Genomic DNA, 16847 nt, shown 5'->3' with positions numbered 1-16847 from the left:
CGGACAAACCATCTACAGTATGCACTCTCGTAGCTACAGAGTTTTCCAAAGCATTTGATGGAGTCCACCATCACACCGTCATTACCAAACTGTTAACCATGGGACTCCGACCTGAACTCATACCGTGGGTGGCCAGCTTCATATCCAACAGGAAACAGCGTGTGCGCTACCGTGGAGCTCTCTCAGAGTGGGAACATCTGACATGCGGAGTTGTGCAGGGAACTCTACTAGGCCCCATATTATACCTGGTATTGATTGACGATGCTGATTCTGATACCTCTAGTCCGGTATGGAAATACGTGGATGATATGAACATGCTCCAATCAAGACTGCTCAAACAACCTTCAACCCTACAGTCTGATCTGGATCAGTTATGCCAATGGACTTTAAACAACCATATGCTACTAAACGACTCTAAATGCCTTGCTATGCACATCACATTCTGTCGGAACTATCCCCCTCTGCCACCACTGCGAGTCAACAACTCACCGCTTGCTGTCGCCCCCAGCCTTAAGATCCTTGGACTCCACAGCCGGAATAACCTTCATTGGGACGTCCAAGTCAAGCAGATGGTGAGAAAGGCCGCAAAGAAAGTCTGCCTCCTCAAAAGACCTAAAAGGATCATGTTATCGCGTAATGACCTGATCACGATCTACACATGCTACATCAGACCGATCCTAGAATACGCTGCACCTGCCTGGACATCTGGCCTCACCAAACTGCAAACAGAGAAGCTCGAACAGATCCAAAAACGTGCCTGCCGGATCATACTGGGCAACGACTACACTGGCTACACCCACGCCCTGCAACAGCTAGGACTCAAAACACTGGCACAAAGAAGAGAGGACTTGTGTCTCAACTTTGCAAGATCTCTGATGGAGTCCAACTTCAGGGACTGGCTTCCGAGCACAAGAGGCCGATGGGACATATCCGGCCGGAACACCAGAAACAAACAGAAACTTAACATACCACTCTGCCGCACCAACAGACTCAAAAACTCTCCGATTCCGTACCTTGTAACCCTGCTGAATAAGTGACTGATCTCCTTAACAATTCCATGTTTTCCCTACTCCATTGTACCAAACAGCACTATCCTGTCATGTTCGAATGTTTGAATGTTTTACAACGTCAGCTGTCCTTACGTCGTGTTCTGTGTTGTAAATACAAAGTCTTCTTAAATGGCACCATTGCTAAACGTTGTATATTTGTATAAAATCACATGATTTTTTATGCGAGCAAATGTGAAAATTCTCGCCAATTCAGACTTGCCAGTCTGCGATGTGGTATTGTCAATAAAGTTTCAAAAGTTTCAAAATAAATCATACCAGTTGATCGTCTTCAGCCAATTAACAGAAGTTGTCCAAAGTATGAGCTTATCAAAGAAGTTTATGCTAACATTTATCATCAATTATGCAAATGATGACCTTATTAGCATAATTTGATTCAACGATGTTCACATTCACATGACTTTCAAATGCCACAAGTATGAAATTGCCATCATTTACCTGTATGTAATCATGGTAATTTCTCATTAATTATGCACATTACGCCTCAAATTGCATATTTTCTATCTATCAACATTCCTCTCTTCCTCAGTTACGAATGTCACATATTTGAAAAGTCATATCATGGAACACAGCGGGCTTTTAAAATTGTCTCATTATTTATGCAGATTAGAATCTAATTTGCATAACCATATCCAATCATACAAAGCATCACGTAAGCTATCTTCTTACCAAAAAATCAAGACCATCCATCAAGCCCATCTTAAGTTACTATTTTCTCATTAATTATGCAAATGAGGTCTTCATTTGTATAGTTAATATTTATCAATATTTCTCTCCTCACTTACATATGTCACATGTTTGAGAGTCCTTTCATGGAATTTGGTGGATATACAAACTTTCCTCATTAATTAGGCAAATTAGATACTTATTTGCATAATAAGTATCTTATCATGTACATCATCACTCAAGCTATCTACTAACCAAAATTCAAGACCATCCATCAAGCCCTACTTGAGTTATAGCATTCTCTCATTAATTATGCAAATGAGGTCTTCATTTGAATAGATGATATCTATCAATATTTCTCTCCTCCTCACTTACATATGTCACATGTTTGAGAGTCCTATTATGGAATTTGGCGGATTTATGAACTTTCCTCATTACTTATGCAAATTAGATACATAATAAGTATCTAATCATGTACATCATCACTCAAGCTATCTACTTACCAAAAATCATGACCATCCATCAAGCCCTTCTTGAGTTATTCCATTTCAAATTCTGAAGCAAAACCTGCTCCTGCAATTCCAAAAAAGCCGCTAGGGAGCCAAACATATAGCACTAACTCTCTATTGAAAGAGCTATCTACCACTCAAAAATCAAGACCATAGCATGTCCAGAACACGAGATATCAAAACAGGAAGTCTCATCAAGACCTACCTACCTACCAAATATCAAGTCAATCCATCCAGGCCTTCTCGAGTTATGCTGTACGTTACAAACAAACACACACACACACACAATCGCTACCCTCTGCATAACCTTCTCGGTGAAGGTAATGATTATAATATGTTTATTGCAATTTCTTGCCCGTAGGCTAATTGCAAGTACATGAAACATGGAAGGACGGACAGACAATTGGTAACAATATAGCATGTGACTATTCTAGTTCAAATACTGACACTAAATTCTATCTTATTTGGGTTGGACTTCTTTTTTCGAGACAGTGGAAGACGAATGCTCCCACTTTTTCTATAATGTGTGGGTTTTGTGATGTTAACAGGACAGTAGTTTTCTTTTTGTCTGTAAACATGGAGAAGTTTGGATGGAATTCGGTGGCCTCTTTAAACAGTGGCTTTCTTTCTTGATCGTAGAAGGGGCAACTTGAAATAAAATGTGTTTCGTCTTCCACCGTGTTTGACATGCAGTATTTACAAGTTCTTTCGCACACAGGTAACTTTTTTGTACCGCCCTCTCTCTATTTCAAGAGGATGGGCACTAATTCTAATTTTACAAATTGCTGAGCGCAAATTAGAATCATTTAGTTCTAGATATTTTTCCATAGAATATGATGTTTTGCATGCCTTATAGAACCTTAGCTTGCCTGTATCCATACTCAAATTATGACAGAAAGTTTGGGTGTACATATCGGTGAGTCTGGACCTTATCATGGTACATACTGACTTGATGTCAGTGGATGAATTGCAAGAATAAAACAGATAGGAGTTTCCACTAAAATCTAATATTTCTTTCACACGTTGTAATAACAAGTTCTTCTACGGCTATTTGTTATAGAATTATATTGAAACAAAAGGGCATCAACTTGTAATGGGTGTCTATCGGAGTCCATCTGTAACAAGCGTAGCCAATAATGGATCAAACGAACTAGCCTCCTTCGCAGACGTCCTATAACGGCGGCGTATATATTGGAGCGGGGGGGCAAAGTTCTCTAATGGCGGCAAGGGAGTTGTGTAGCCAAGGGAATTGTGTAGCCGAGGGACGACCGCCGTTTACATATATAAACGGCGACATAAACAGCGGTCGTTCCTCGGCTACACAACTCCCTCGGCTGCACAACTCCCTTGTCGCCATTAGAGAACCTTGCCCCCCCCCCCCCCCCAATATAAACGCCACCGTTATAGGAAGTCTGCGAAGGAGGCTACAAACGAACAGATATATCTAAGTCTAAAGTAAATCGGTCCAGTTCTGCTCTAGATGCTAAATTACTACAATTTCTGAAAACCCCGAGTATATTTTTACAGAAGCGGTGCTGTGAAATTTCGATTGGAGAGCTGTCATTTATGGACTCGGTGCCCCAAATTTCACATCCATATTAAAGAATTGGCTTAATACAAGAATCAAATATTCTTAGTAAACACTTTGGAGAAACAGATGAACGAATGAGGGGTTTAAGACTGTACATAGCTTTACGTGCTTTGAGTGAAATCTGTTGTTTTTTTGCAAGGGAGAAGCTGCCTGATGAGGTTATATTCAGGCCCAAGTAGCAGTAGGAGTGGACTATGTCCACTGTGTTTTGCCCAAACAAGAATGTTTGTTTTGGAAATGACTTGCCAGACTTATTGAAGATAATAGCTTTCGTTTTTTTTAGATTAACTTGAAGTTTTTGTACAAAAGTCTTTTAATCTATCTAGGGCCATTTGCAACCCTTGTCAGACTCGGAAAAAATAAAATCATCTGCGTATAGGAGGCACGATAGTTATGTAGAGAGGGCGGTGAGCATTCGGTATTATCAAGTACATGTACAAGGTCGTTTTTGAAAATGTTCAACAATGTAGGACTGTATGTAGACTTGCCCTACTCTTTCGAGTGGCTGTCAACACAAGGTCGTTTCTGAAAAGGTTAAACAATGTAAAACTGAGGTTGCAGCCTTGTCTAACACCCTTCTCAGTTGCAAATGATGGCATTAAACCGGACGATGTTTTGTCGCATGTCTGGGATTTGGAGTAACAGTTACATGCATTTAATTAACTTATAGAAATTGCCGCCTACTCCCGAATCTAACAATTTGTAACGGAGTCCCTCTCTCCAAATGGATTAGAAGGCTTTCTAGAAGTCAATAAAACACGAACGAAGACGTCTATTTTCTGAAAAATATTTACTTTTAAAAAAATGTATCTAAGATAAACAAGTTATCTCTCTTACTGAATTTGTTTTAAAGCCGGCTTGATTTGGAGATCTGATTTTATTTTCATCCAGGAATGCGGTGAGGCGGGAGTTCAGAATAGATGTAAAAAGTTTTGATGGTAACTGAAATCCCCCTATAGTTGCCGGGGTCATCTTTTGCCCCGCCTTTGTGCAGGGCAACAATATGACTATTGCACCATTCCTGGGGGAAATAACCGGAGGACATGAACAAGTTAAATGATTTGGTAAGTGGTCCAATGAGAATGTGTGGGCAGCATTTCATTAAGAACCAAGTCCCTTCCCGAAGCTTTGCCGTTATTGAGGTTCAAAATAGCTTGCTTAATTTCGTTTTTCTGTACCGGCATGTCTAGGTGATTTTCTAATAGCACCTCTTCTAGCTCTAATAATTTATTGTTTAATTTGCGTTTCAAATCTGCTCGGGGATTCTGGTACATTGGTTTGTGGATTCTCTCCATACAGGCTTTTAAAGTGTGAATGGAGAGATCCGTCGGGAATTGTTTCCTGAGTTGAAATTTTGTCTTTTGACTTGCAGTCTTTTAAAAGTGTCCAGAAGGCTGAGGGATTGCTACTAGAAAATAAGCTAAGTTGTTTGAAAATATCATCTTTTTAGTCTTTTTTAGTTTTTCGTATTAGTCTGGTATATTGTTTTTTCTTGAAAAAGTAGGAGCCTCTAATAAATGGATCACGAGAATTGTTTGACAGCAGCTTAGCTAAGTTATTAAGCTCGGGTCCGGCGGACGCACAGGTCTGGTTAAACCATTTTTTCTTGTCTTTTTGGTTCTTACATTTCCCACGTTGTTTTTTCGTGCAACGTAGGGATAAACAGTGTTGACCGGCTTTTTGTAAAGGACTAACAAAATCATTCTATTAACTGCGTCGGACAATCACAAATTCTGACTATTTTTTCAGTCCCAAACATGCGACACCGCCGCAAAGATTATGTGATGTGTGTGCCCACAAGGTCCTTCCGAATATTTCGCACACAAAATTCGCTGTTACCGGATGAGATTCCGTTAAAAACCTTCTCACACAAAATTGTTGTTGATTGAAATGTAGCAGAATTAAAACCCCTTCACCTTGCTCTTGGGGGCATCTAACGTTAGTAACACACGGACGCCCTGTGTTATATGTGCTCTAGTACATATCGCCGGCCCGGGTCCGACTTGAGCCGCTACGTGCTGCGCTCTACCTGAACTATAACCAGGTGGTTCGGGGTTCAGTACTGTCAGCAATAGAAGTGGCCATGGTACAGGAACAGCCCACTAAATATCAACTCTGTACAACCAATATCCCAATTGACCTCCGATGAGATGATTTACTCTAATGATTAAGGAATGGAGACGTCGTGTGGCTTAATGGCAGAGGTCCTGAGTTCGAAACATGCCCCGACGTTGTGACCTTGGGAAAGGTACCTCCTGTGTTTGAGGAGAGCCACACCTTGAACACGTAAAAGAACCCACCACATATATCGATAAGAGTAGGGGTGAGTGGATCAAATAAATCCGCCTGGATATGCAGCTTGTACTGTCAGGTACAAACCTGGTGTGTTACGCCATGGTTTACGGTTTACCGGGTATGCAATACAAACAAACAAACAAACAAACAATGCTACAAGCCCGACCCCACGACGGCATCTGAATCATATAACCCGACAGTACAGACACGGTGTACAGGAGGTAGGCTGTGACTAAGTTGTGGAGAAATTTCCAACACTGCACTCCCTAAGTCTGGGCGGAAGCAAATATGGTGGTGTGCTACGTCGATCAACTAATAGGTAACGAAATGTTTGTCTTTGATCAGCGCGCTGTACACAGCCATGTTTGCATCCGCTCGTCGGTCTGTGCCGCCACCAGCAGCGTTGAGTGGTAGATAAATGATGAGCGACACCTGAAAGACCATCTGTCCTACAATCTTCAGCACCATAGTCCTTAATCAAGCTGCTACTATTATTAAAGACACTGTTTGTTTGTTGTTGTTTTCTTGTTGTTTTTTGTACTTCTGTTCGTGACGGGAACACCTGCCAATCGCATGGCCTTTCGATAACCTAAGAAAACTAAGGTCACCTCGCCCTGTGCAAATAGCTCCAGCCGTTTAGCGAGTTACGTTCGAGAAAAGACTGTGACAAACAGCAATGGCGTGTCACCGATGTTCACTGTTGCTTCTGTACGTCACCGTGGTGTTTCATGGACACACGGCAGCCCAGGGCGGCGGTGGAGACCTGGCGAACATCGCCGCCTGTGACAGGTTCAGTCTTACCTTCTACCACTTCTCTACTGTACGTAGATGCTACGTATATACGTTTTTTGAGGGAGGGCGGTTTGTTGTGGGTGGCATTGTTTCCAAAGCAGCCTCTGAGCGGCGTCTGATTTTGTTATTACCTCCATGAAAAATTGAGGTATTGTTTTTGGAATGTCTGTGTGTCGGTGAATGTAGGTGTGTGTGATTAGCATGACTTAAGAGCCTCTGGATGGATCATAATTGTATTTGGTATGTGGGTAAGTGTTGGAAAGACGAAGGTCGATGTCGATGTTGGTGTGTGACCTTGTCTGTGACCTTGATACTACAGCAGGATCCCTACATGATTCTTAAGTTCCCGACTCTTGCATCTTCCAGCACTGCATGTACGTATGTATGATAAGTGTAACTGCCCGTTTTCCCCTCAGTGAGATCTACTGTTCAGGACGGCTGTTAGAAGCTGCTCAGAACGCTCACGTCTTCAACGACTCCAAAACATTTGTGGACATGAAGATGAAGTCAGAAGGGGGTAAGTGTTTTCAGCACATTTGCTTTTTCGACTGTCAACATACTTTTATATCTAACTTGTTGGAGGATTTTGTAGAATTCAGAGAGTAAGTGAGAAAAAAAGAGAGAGGAATAAGCTCACCTCAGAGGTATTTCAGAAGGAATACATTTTGACACTCCTGAAAATCTAACGGTGCATACAAGCATTTGCCAGGAGTTCTTGATATGCGGGGTCCACGAAACTCGGATGAGCTAATATCCTGGTGTTATTTTTTTGGACATGAAACGCAGATCCCAAAATAGAAATTAAAATTGTATTTTAAATATATAAAACTCCTCCCTGGAATAACTTGCATCAATGATACATCAGTGTATAAGTAGATATGTTGCACTTTGGACATATAAAAATAAACATGCCCATGTCAAAACCATATCACAAGTCCGCCATGTCTGATCTGATATCCCGACAGATGAGATTCTCCGTGCGTTCGACACGTTGGCGGCGGGCGGAGCTAACCTGAGCTCCGCGGAGGTGATGCGGGGCTTCCTGGACCAGTGGTTCGACCCGCCGGGCTCCGAGTTTGAAGTGTGGCAGCCGACTGACTGGCGGGACAGGTATTTGATAGCTTATTAAAAGAAGCCACCTTATTTCCGAACAGATTGTTACGTGCTTACCAACACGCACATGTCGATTACCATTACAAATTAACTTTTATACAAATATATGTGAATTTTGTTTATTTCTTTCATACATTTATTGGCTTGGCTGTTCCGCACGCACAGCAGCTGCCCAACTAATCTATGGCTGATCAACGATTGTGTCAGATACTAGCCTCCGTTGCAGACTCCTTCCGGCTCTTCTCTTTTTCAAGTTACAGTTTTAATTAAATTTTGTTCTTGTTGCTGGCCCCGCCAACTATAAGATGATCACCTTACCCAGCTTCAAGTATTACGGAATCATTTTCGCCTTCTCCACCTGACATTGATGTTGACAACACTAGTATGGTCACTCTGAACTTGACTTTGTGTCTGTGGTTCACAGCCCTGAGTTTCTAAACCACGTGGCGGACAGCAGTCTGAGGGAGTGGGGACGTCACGTACATCAGCTGTGGAAGAGTCTCGGTAGAAATGTCAGTATCAAGGACTCTGCTTCTTCCTCCGTAATGTCCGTCTGCCGAGGAATCGGCAATAACTGACGTGTAGCATTACATTTGTTTATTTGTTTTTAACACGAACAGAAGAAGGTACTGTTTGTGTGTTTGATTTTGATTGCAAGCGTTTGTGTGTTTGTGAGTGTCTGTTTGTATGTGTGAGTGAGTGTGTGTGTGTGTGTGTGTGTGTGTGTGTGTGTGAGTGTCTGTATGTGTGAGTGAGCGTGTGTGTGTGTGTTTGTGTGTGTGTGTGTGTGTGTGTGAGTGTCTGTATGTGTGAGTGAGCGTGTGTGTGTGTGTGTGTGTGTGTTTGTGTGTGTGTGTGTGTGTGTGTGTGTGTGTGTGTGTGTGTGTGTCTGTGTGTGTCTGTGTGTGTATGTGTTTGTTAGTGGGTGGCCAACAAACCATGTCCAATTGGTACATGGAGAGACGACCAGTTTATGTACCTATTCCTTTGGCTTATATATACATCCAGCTAAGGTTTCCCAACAAGCCATTTGCTCTTCCCATGAACCTATTACAGCCACCAACCTGCATCATTTACTGCTAATGTCAGATTCTAATCAGATGTCCGGACCTTGTTGTTCCCGTCAGATAAAGCCGGACGTGCGGGCCCGTCCCCACCTCTACTCCCTGCTGTACGTCCCGCATCCCGTCATCGTCCCGGGCGGCCGCTTCCGCGAGTTCTACTACTGGTGAGCACGTTATAGCAGTATCTCACCGGACTGCGCCAACTGGCGCCAGGTTTTTTTTTTAAATCAGCGAATCTTCTCCAATTTCCATGGTAAAATTTGTGCTGTCTATTCGGCTCCAGATCATAGTAGATAAATTTATTGGAAATCGCTGTTGCCATTGAAATAAAACCAACGCACACTGGTTCAGATTCATCAAAAAAGAGATTTGCAGTAATTGCTCCGTTTTGTGCAAATTGCCCCAATCTGCGCCAATTTGGTCAACTTAAAACTTGTGAAAAAAGTCGCAATTTCAGGCGACAACTTGGCGCTGATTGGTGCCGGTTTGGGCCACTCTGCGAAAGCCTTTCGAAATTTGGCGCAGTCCAGTCAGATTCCCGCTTTAGATAGTAGCCAGCCCGTCTAACGGTTTCTTAAGGAATGTTCCAAGACAGCCATCAATCTAACTACCTACCGGTGTAATGTCTAGTTTCTTCTTTTTTCTTGTCATGGCTTCGAACCTGGATTTCGCGAATTCGTCGTATTTTAGAGAAAAGGCCCTTAAATATTACACAAGCACAAACCTTGTGACTTGACAAAAGCTTCCATTTCTACAAGGGACACCTACTGGATAATCAGAGGGCTCCTCCTGTCGGAAATGACAGAAACTACAAGAGGAATGCTGTCGAACTTTGCTGAAATGGTAAAAAGGTAAGCCAGGAATTCTTGTATCACACACGTTTGTTTGTGTTTGTTTGTTCGTGCATAAGCCGCGTCATTACGTAACACACCAGGCTTGTACTGAACAGTGCAATCTGCATATCCGGACAGATATATTTGATCCACTCACACCGGGAAGGATCCGTACAGGTGTTGTGGGTTCTTTTACGTATTCGAGGTGCGGCTCTCTTCAAACACGAGATGTCCCAATTTAACGTCCTACCCGATTTACTTGTTTTCACCTGGGTGAAGTGAGGATATTTGTATCAAGTGCCTTTCTGTGCATGTCAACGGATTCGAACCCAGGACTTCTGGGTTTGGGGTCAAACACCCTCTCGTTACAAAACGCAACGGCACCATCGTTATTGTGCAGCTGCGGCACAGTCGAACACATGTCTAATCCACCCTCGCACGTAAAGAATCTCGCAATGGCGCGAGTAGTCATCGACTGAACGTTGTTGAGGTGTGGGTAGTCGTTTCCTGTCTTTTCAAACACCGTTGATAACAGGTACAGTTATGTTTTAAAGCCCAATTGATTTTAAGAGAAAAGTATCGGTTTTCAACAATGGCTAACAATCTCCTGTGGCATTCACAACACCCGAGTAACACCATTGTACAATCGGAATGAAAAATCTATTTATACTTAATGTCAATGAAGACAGAACTGTTTCGTTACAGCGATGAGAATACGATTTAGTCTTATATAGCCTTAGTTATTTTTGTCTCCATCCCCATGCCAGGTTTGGTTTCGTCCCTAACGGGGGCCGTGTGTACTACTCCCGCCGGAGCCAGCCTCCCGTCCTCACCTTAGCCGTGCGGGACTATCTGGACAAGACAAGTAAGGAGTATTTCCTCTCTACTGTACCGTGTATGATGGGGGAAAACACTGCACGACTGACTCCAAATATAAGATACGGTATTTTTAATACATTTTCGTCTCTTCCGCTATTCTGTGACCTCCGTACTGGCCTATGGTCTTATTTAGCTATTCCGAGGCATGACGTGTGATGAGCTGTGACACTAAGACTTCAGCCGAGACATCGGGATTGTCCACCTGAATCATGCTCGACTTTCGATTCACAGAAAACTTCCACATGTTTGAGAGCTCTTTCATGACATGCAGCCAATTTCTAAACTTCATTTATTGATTAAGCGTGTTATGTTATCTCATGATTTGCATAATTAGTACCGCATTATGTAAATCATCACTTAAGCTATCTACATACCAAAAATGAACCACACACATACACACACACACACACACACACACACACCGCACACACACGAACACATACACACACACACACACACACACACCGCACACACACGAACACATACACACACACACACACACACACACCGCACACACACGAACACATACACACACACACACACACACACACAGATACGCAAACACACGCACACACACACACACACACAGATACGCACCACACACACACACACACAACATACACACACAGACACACAGATACGAAAACACACACACAACACACACACGCATACACACGCACACACGCACACACACACGCACACACACGCACACATACGCACGAACGCACACACACGGCACCTAAAACATGACCTTCTTTGCGAAGGTAAGCCTAGGACATATCATGCACAACACCAGTCACAATGTGCCCCCCTTTTTCCCCAGACGACACTGTGTTCGTCCAGACCGTCATGCCGCAGTTGGAGATGGAGTACAACTTTTGGATGAGGGACAGGAATGTTACAGTTCGTGGTCGGGACAATGGGCAACACGTTTTGAACCAGTATCGGTCCTTCATCGGAAAATCAAGGTTATCAGCTAAATCGTACTTTCTATATTAATTCTACCACTAATATTCTTGTACATTAGCGCAGACATATCCGTAAACTGGAGCAAATTCGCAGAGGTTTGTGTTTATACCAGAGTACAACTTGGCACTTTTACCTCAATATATTTAGGCCCGAATCTTGGAGAGAGGACGAAGATGCTGCAAGATCTCTGGAAACTGGTGAGTAACAAGCCAGAACTCAGATTTTCAGTGACTTTCTCTCAGGGCAATTCTGACTGGTTCACTTTGCACTGCAGCTACAGGTGTCGCTGCTTACAGATGCGGTCCCAAACGGAAAGTATTTACATATATCACCCTTGCCCTGGTCATATTTGTGCTGCTGCCCTCAGGTACGGACCCTGCGGAGTTCCACGCTAACGTGGCCTCGGCGTGTGAGAGCGGCTGGGACTTCTCATCACGCTGGTACGCACACGGCGATGACGTCACCAGTATCCGCACCACGGACATCATTCCTGTCGACCTGAATGTCTTCATGTGTGCTTGTGAAGCGGCGCTGGCAAACATGTCTCTTCGGTTAGGTGAGCTGAACAAACTTCCTTCTGCACTCAAACCTAGATTCAAGGGACTGAGGTTCTATTCACATCCGGGGTACCGCAAGGAGGGCTAGGGGTGTTTTCGCCCAATCTATTCCTGTTATTCATGAGTTCTCGCACCACAGTTAACAGAGATACCTAGTTACGCCGACGATGTGGGTTTGTCCTGGTTAATCTCCTCGGATAATGGCACTACAGTGAACCCTATGCCAGCAGAAGTGACTCAGCTTGATACCTAGGCACATCACAATGACATGTTGAATGGCAAGAAGAGTCAGGCGCTGCTGATTTGCTTCAAAAGAAACATTCCTGCGTTACCATCGCTGTCTCTGGGAGGCGAACCTGTTCCAGTCTCTGGAACAACAAGGCTTTACCTTTGACAGTAAACTGTCCTTCCATGATCACGTAGAGTCTACTGTTTCAATAGCCTCGAGCAGGCTACATTATTTGAGATTACAGTCTAAGCAATTAAGGAATGTGTGTAGCCGATCTGGATCAGGTGTATTTGTCCCTTATCCCCCCGTCCTGGAGTACGGACACGTCCTGCTGGTCGGTTGCAACGAAGAACTGTCGGCCAGCATGGAACGTGACCTACGTATAATCTCCTCGCCTGTCCCAAACTTACCCACCTTAAAGGAAAGGAGAGAGACAGCAGCACTTAACCTCTTCAAGGCTATGCTGTCGCCTGAGCACCCTCTCCATGACCTTGTTCCCCTCCAACGTTCGACTGCTACAGGCAGACAGCTGAGAAACCGTAACACATTCACCCTGCCATCAGCCAGGACTCAGCGACTGAACAAGTCCTTCCTGCTCTGTGCTATAAGACTCTACAATGAAAACGACAACCCACGGCTGTCCTATTTTGTTATAGATGTAAATTGTATATATGATGTTGTGAAACTGTGTTGATTTTAAATTAACCCTTTTGCTCTTGTACGATTTGTGTGGAATTGAATAAATTGAAAAAGACAACTGTTTACAAGGTGAGGTCGTTTACTTGGTACATTTTATCCACAATACACAAACTATTCGCTGTGAACCTCCTTAATACCATATGTAACCAAGAACACCTACCTTGGTACTGTTATGACGCATACTTTATTTTCACAAATCAGAGTTTGAGCGAGAGAAAAGTTGACAGGATATGTTGTACACGCTCAGGACGCGGAGAGGCGGCTGCGCAGTACCAGGCGGCTGTGGAGCGGCGCAGGGCCGCCATCGACGCCGTCCTCTGGAGCGACCAGCAAGGCGTCTGGCTGGACTACAACTCCGCCACAGGACAGCATACCGACAGGTGCAATATCTTCATCTCGTCTATATGATTGTGCTTTTGTCCTATTGTCTTGTACCTATGAGCAACCCTGGAGAAACCGATGTAGTTAAAGCGAAATCCATTGATAAAGAAATGGATTTCGTACGTTTTTTGAGGGGGGTATTGTCTCTCAAACCATGCTTTAACATCATGGATCGCATTCACTGAATTACGTCATAGACCCTGCAAATCCGATTTTGGTCGCTCAAAAATCACTCAGTGGTCACCATCCTTTAGAAATATGACCTTGCTGTGTTCATCAAAGATTCCTAACGCTCCAGCAAAATAGTTTCTCTCAAAGTTGGAAGGGTCAGTGTTTTTCCACAAAACCACTTGAGTCTGTAACAAACGATCCCCACCGTCTCTTTCCAAAGGTTCTACGCCTCCAACATCTTCCCGCTGTACAACACGTGTTACGGCGACGGGACAGCACAGGCAGACATCGAGGGGAGGGTGGTGGACTATCTCAAGGTGAGACGGGGAGGGAGGGAGGGAGGGAGGGAGGGAGGGAGGGAGGGAGGGAGGGAGGGAGGGAGGGAGGGAGGGAGGGAGGGAGGGAGGGAGGGAGGGAGGGAGGGAGGGAGGGAGGGAGGGAGGGAGGGAGGGAGGGAGGGAGGGAGGGAGGGAGGGAGGGAGGGAGGGAGGGAGGGAGGGAGGGAGGGAGGGAGGGAGGGAGGGAGGGAGGGAGGGAGGGAGGGAGGGAGGGAGGGAGGGAGGGAGGGAGGGAGGGAGGGCTGGATCCAGTCCTGGATCCAGTTGTGGGCTGTCGGGTTAGCCTTTCGTAGGAAGGGACTGATGAAGTGCGTGAGTATCTGCATGACAAAATGAATTGGAAATGATGGTAAGAAGTACTAAGACGACTGTGCCTTACATCCAAACTAACCATGCCGTCCCTGTCACTTGAGCAGAAGGAGAGCGTTCTGATCTATCCAGGAGGAGTCCCTACTTCCAGAGTTCCCAGCGGAGAACAGTGGGACTTTCCTAACGGGTGGCCTCCGTTACAGGTAGGAAAGTTTGTATTCAGTGTGTCTTCAAGATATAGACTGGTCAATACACGAGAAAGGCATGGTAGTAGTAATAGACTTGTGGACAATTGAGGGGATATTGTATTGTAATAACTTGTTTCATTCCCAATAAATACAAATACAAGTTATATAAAAATCTTGCTTTACCATCAGATAATACATTGGCTCACAATGTAACGCAATATCTACTGTGTGATTTTACCTTCGCCAAGAAGGTTATGTTTTCGGGTGCGTGTATCTGTGTGTGAACACGATAACTCGAGAAGGCCCAGGTGAATTGTCTTAAGATATGACACGTGGGTTGGTCTTGATGAGACCTCAAAATGTTTAGATTTTGGGCCCCTAGCGGCCTCGTTACGGTACTGCAGCGAAACCTTCAGTTTTTATGTCCCGTATTCTGGACATGCTATGGTCATAATTATTGAGTGGTAGATAGCTCTTGGGCCGGAGAGTAAGTTTGGATAGATTTGGACCCCTAGCGGCTTTTGGAATGGCAGTGGCTAGTTTTGTTTCAGAATTTGAAAGAGAATAGCTCAAGAAGTGGTTGACGACTCGTCATGATTTGTGGTATGTTTTTAATTGTCAGCACCTCGTGATTGAGTCTCTGGCGGCCAGCCCTGTCCGAGAGGCGCAGCGGCTTGCACAGGACCTGGCACAGAGATGGATAAACACCAACTACGGACAGTTCGTCAGGACACGGGCCATGTGGGAGAAGGTAGGCGGCGTGGGAACAGTCCTGAGGGACGGTGTTGTTGCCGTATGGAGCTGTGATAGTCAGAGTGTGCTGAATACTAATCAGATGTTACAAACGTTTCTTTGAAATGTAGATATCTGTCTCTTCGACAACACTAAAAGATTTCAGCGCTTTAAGGCCACAATATTGTTGTAGATAGTATCATATAACAGTATCATATAGCCAGAGGACGTAGACCAATCAGTAGACCAATTGAATAGGCTGTATGATAATAACGTTAATGACCCATCTGTTCCTCCGTATATATAGTATCATAAGGCCTTGCCATTTGCAATAACCACCTCATAGAACCACCAAAGTGATCGAGGCGATGAGCGATCGGGGGTTATAGCAAATGACCAGGCCTTATACCACCATATCGGGCGGGTCATTAAACCCCAAATATCGTTGTGCACAGTTTGACGTCATAGTATTGTTGTGCGCAGAGTGTCATCACATTAGTGCTTGTATAATATGACGTCACATGATTCTTGTGCAAAGTATGACGTTACATTATTGTTGTGTACAGTATGACGTGGAGACAGGGGACCATCCCGGAAGTGGTGGCGAGTATGACGTCCAGGTAAGGAGGCAGGGAGCTTCTGTCTTCTTTTTTTTTCACGAAAGTCCCATAAAGAAAAAGAGTTCAAAGATCTCGTGCCTCCGTGAAATATTTGGAGTTTCTCGTGTGTATTGCTTATTTATCTTTTAGAAATATATTTTTTATGATTATTTGTTTTTTTTATCACTTTCTATTCCTCTACTACGATTGTGACTGGCACTATAGTATGGGAAATGTATGGCAACGAAAACACTGAAAAACAGACCAAACACAATACCTCCCCGTGAATTACTAGCCTCTTCCATTGGCCCCGTGACCTGTGATGTCCATAAACGACTTTTCCAGGAAAACAATTTCGACCTCCAAGTCGACGTTTACATCCTGCCGGTCTCTTGTTACACCATCCACACCTTACACCCTGGGCCTGTTACGTCGGACACAAGAACACATCATCCATACACACCGGAAACCAAACCTCCATCCATGGAGGCAATGCTACGTTAGCTGGTGGCAGCTCGAAAACATCGATCACACACTTGTTTTGCATGTTTCAGGTGGGTTTCGGTTGGACCAATGGTGTCGTGTTGCACCTGCTGGACAAATATGGACATATTCTGCGGGCGCCCCCTGCCTCCACTGCGGCTGCGCCGGTACTGCACATGGTGCCGCTAATCCTCAGCCTCACAGCTGCCGTTATTACCGGCCAGGTTTAGATTAAACTTCATGAACTTCTATGTTTCTTCAACAGTTATGACTCAGAGTTACAAGTGGTTGAAGTGATTATTGTCTGACATATGTTTTCCAACATCATATCCAGTTGCTTGAGTAACTGCTATTTGGCGTACTTTTGCCAACAGTTTGGACTC

General features: G+C 44.2%; 1 protein-coding gene across 1 annotated transcript; it reads left to right on the top strand.

The window, feature by feature from the left end:
• Window positions 1-5986: 5986 nt before the first annotated feature.
• LOC136438234 (trehalase-like) lies at window positions 5987-16713 on the top strand. The gene is made up of 16 exons (XM_066432992.1): window positions 5987-6917; window positions 7337-7437; window positions 7886-8030; window positions 8458-8545; window positions 9161-9261; window positions 9856-9948; window positions 10698-10795; window positions 11633-11777; window positions 11926-11975; window positions 12146-12334; window positions 13511-13643; window positions 14036-14132; window positions 14570-14665; window positions 15273-15401; window positions 15949-16002; window positions 16536-16713. The coding sequence occupies exons 1-16, from the start codon at window positions 6805-6807 to the stop codon at window positions 16692-16694; spliced, it is 1791 nt and encodes a 596-aa protein (XP_066289089.1). The 5' UTR covers window positions 5987-6804; the 3' UTR covers window positions 16695-16713.
• The last annotated feature ends 134 nt before the right edge of the window (window positions 16714-16847 follow it).

This window comes from Branchiostoma lanceolatum, chromosome 7 (genome assembly GCF_035083965.1).
Source record: "Branchiostoma lanceolatum isolate klBraLanc5 chromosome 7, klBraLanc5.hap2, whole genome shotgun sequence".
Classification (NCBI taxonomy): Eukaryota; Metazoa; Chordata; class Leptocardii; order Amphioxiformes; family Branchiostomatidae; genus Branchiostoma; species Branchiostoma lanceolatum.
Note: the sequence above shows the minus strand (reverse complement) of the source record. Positions and strands in the feature narration are given on the sequence as shown.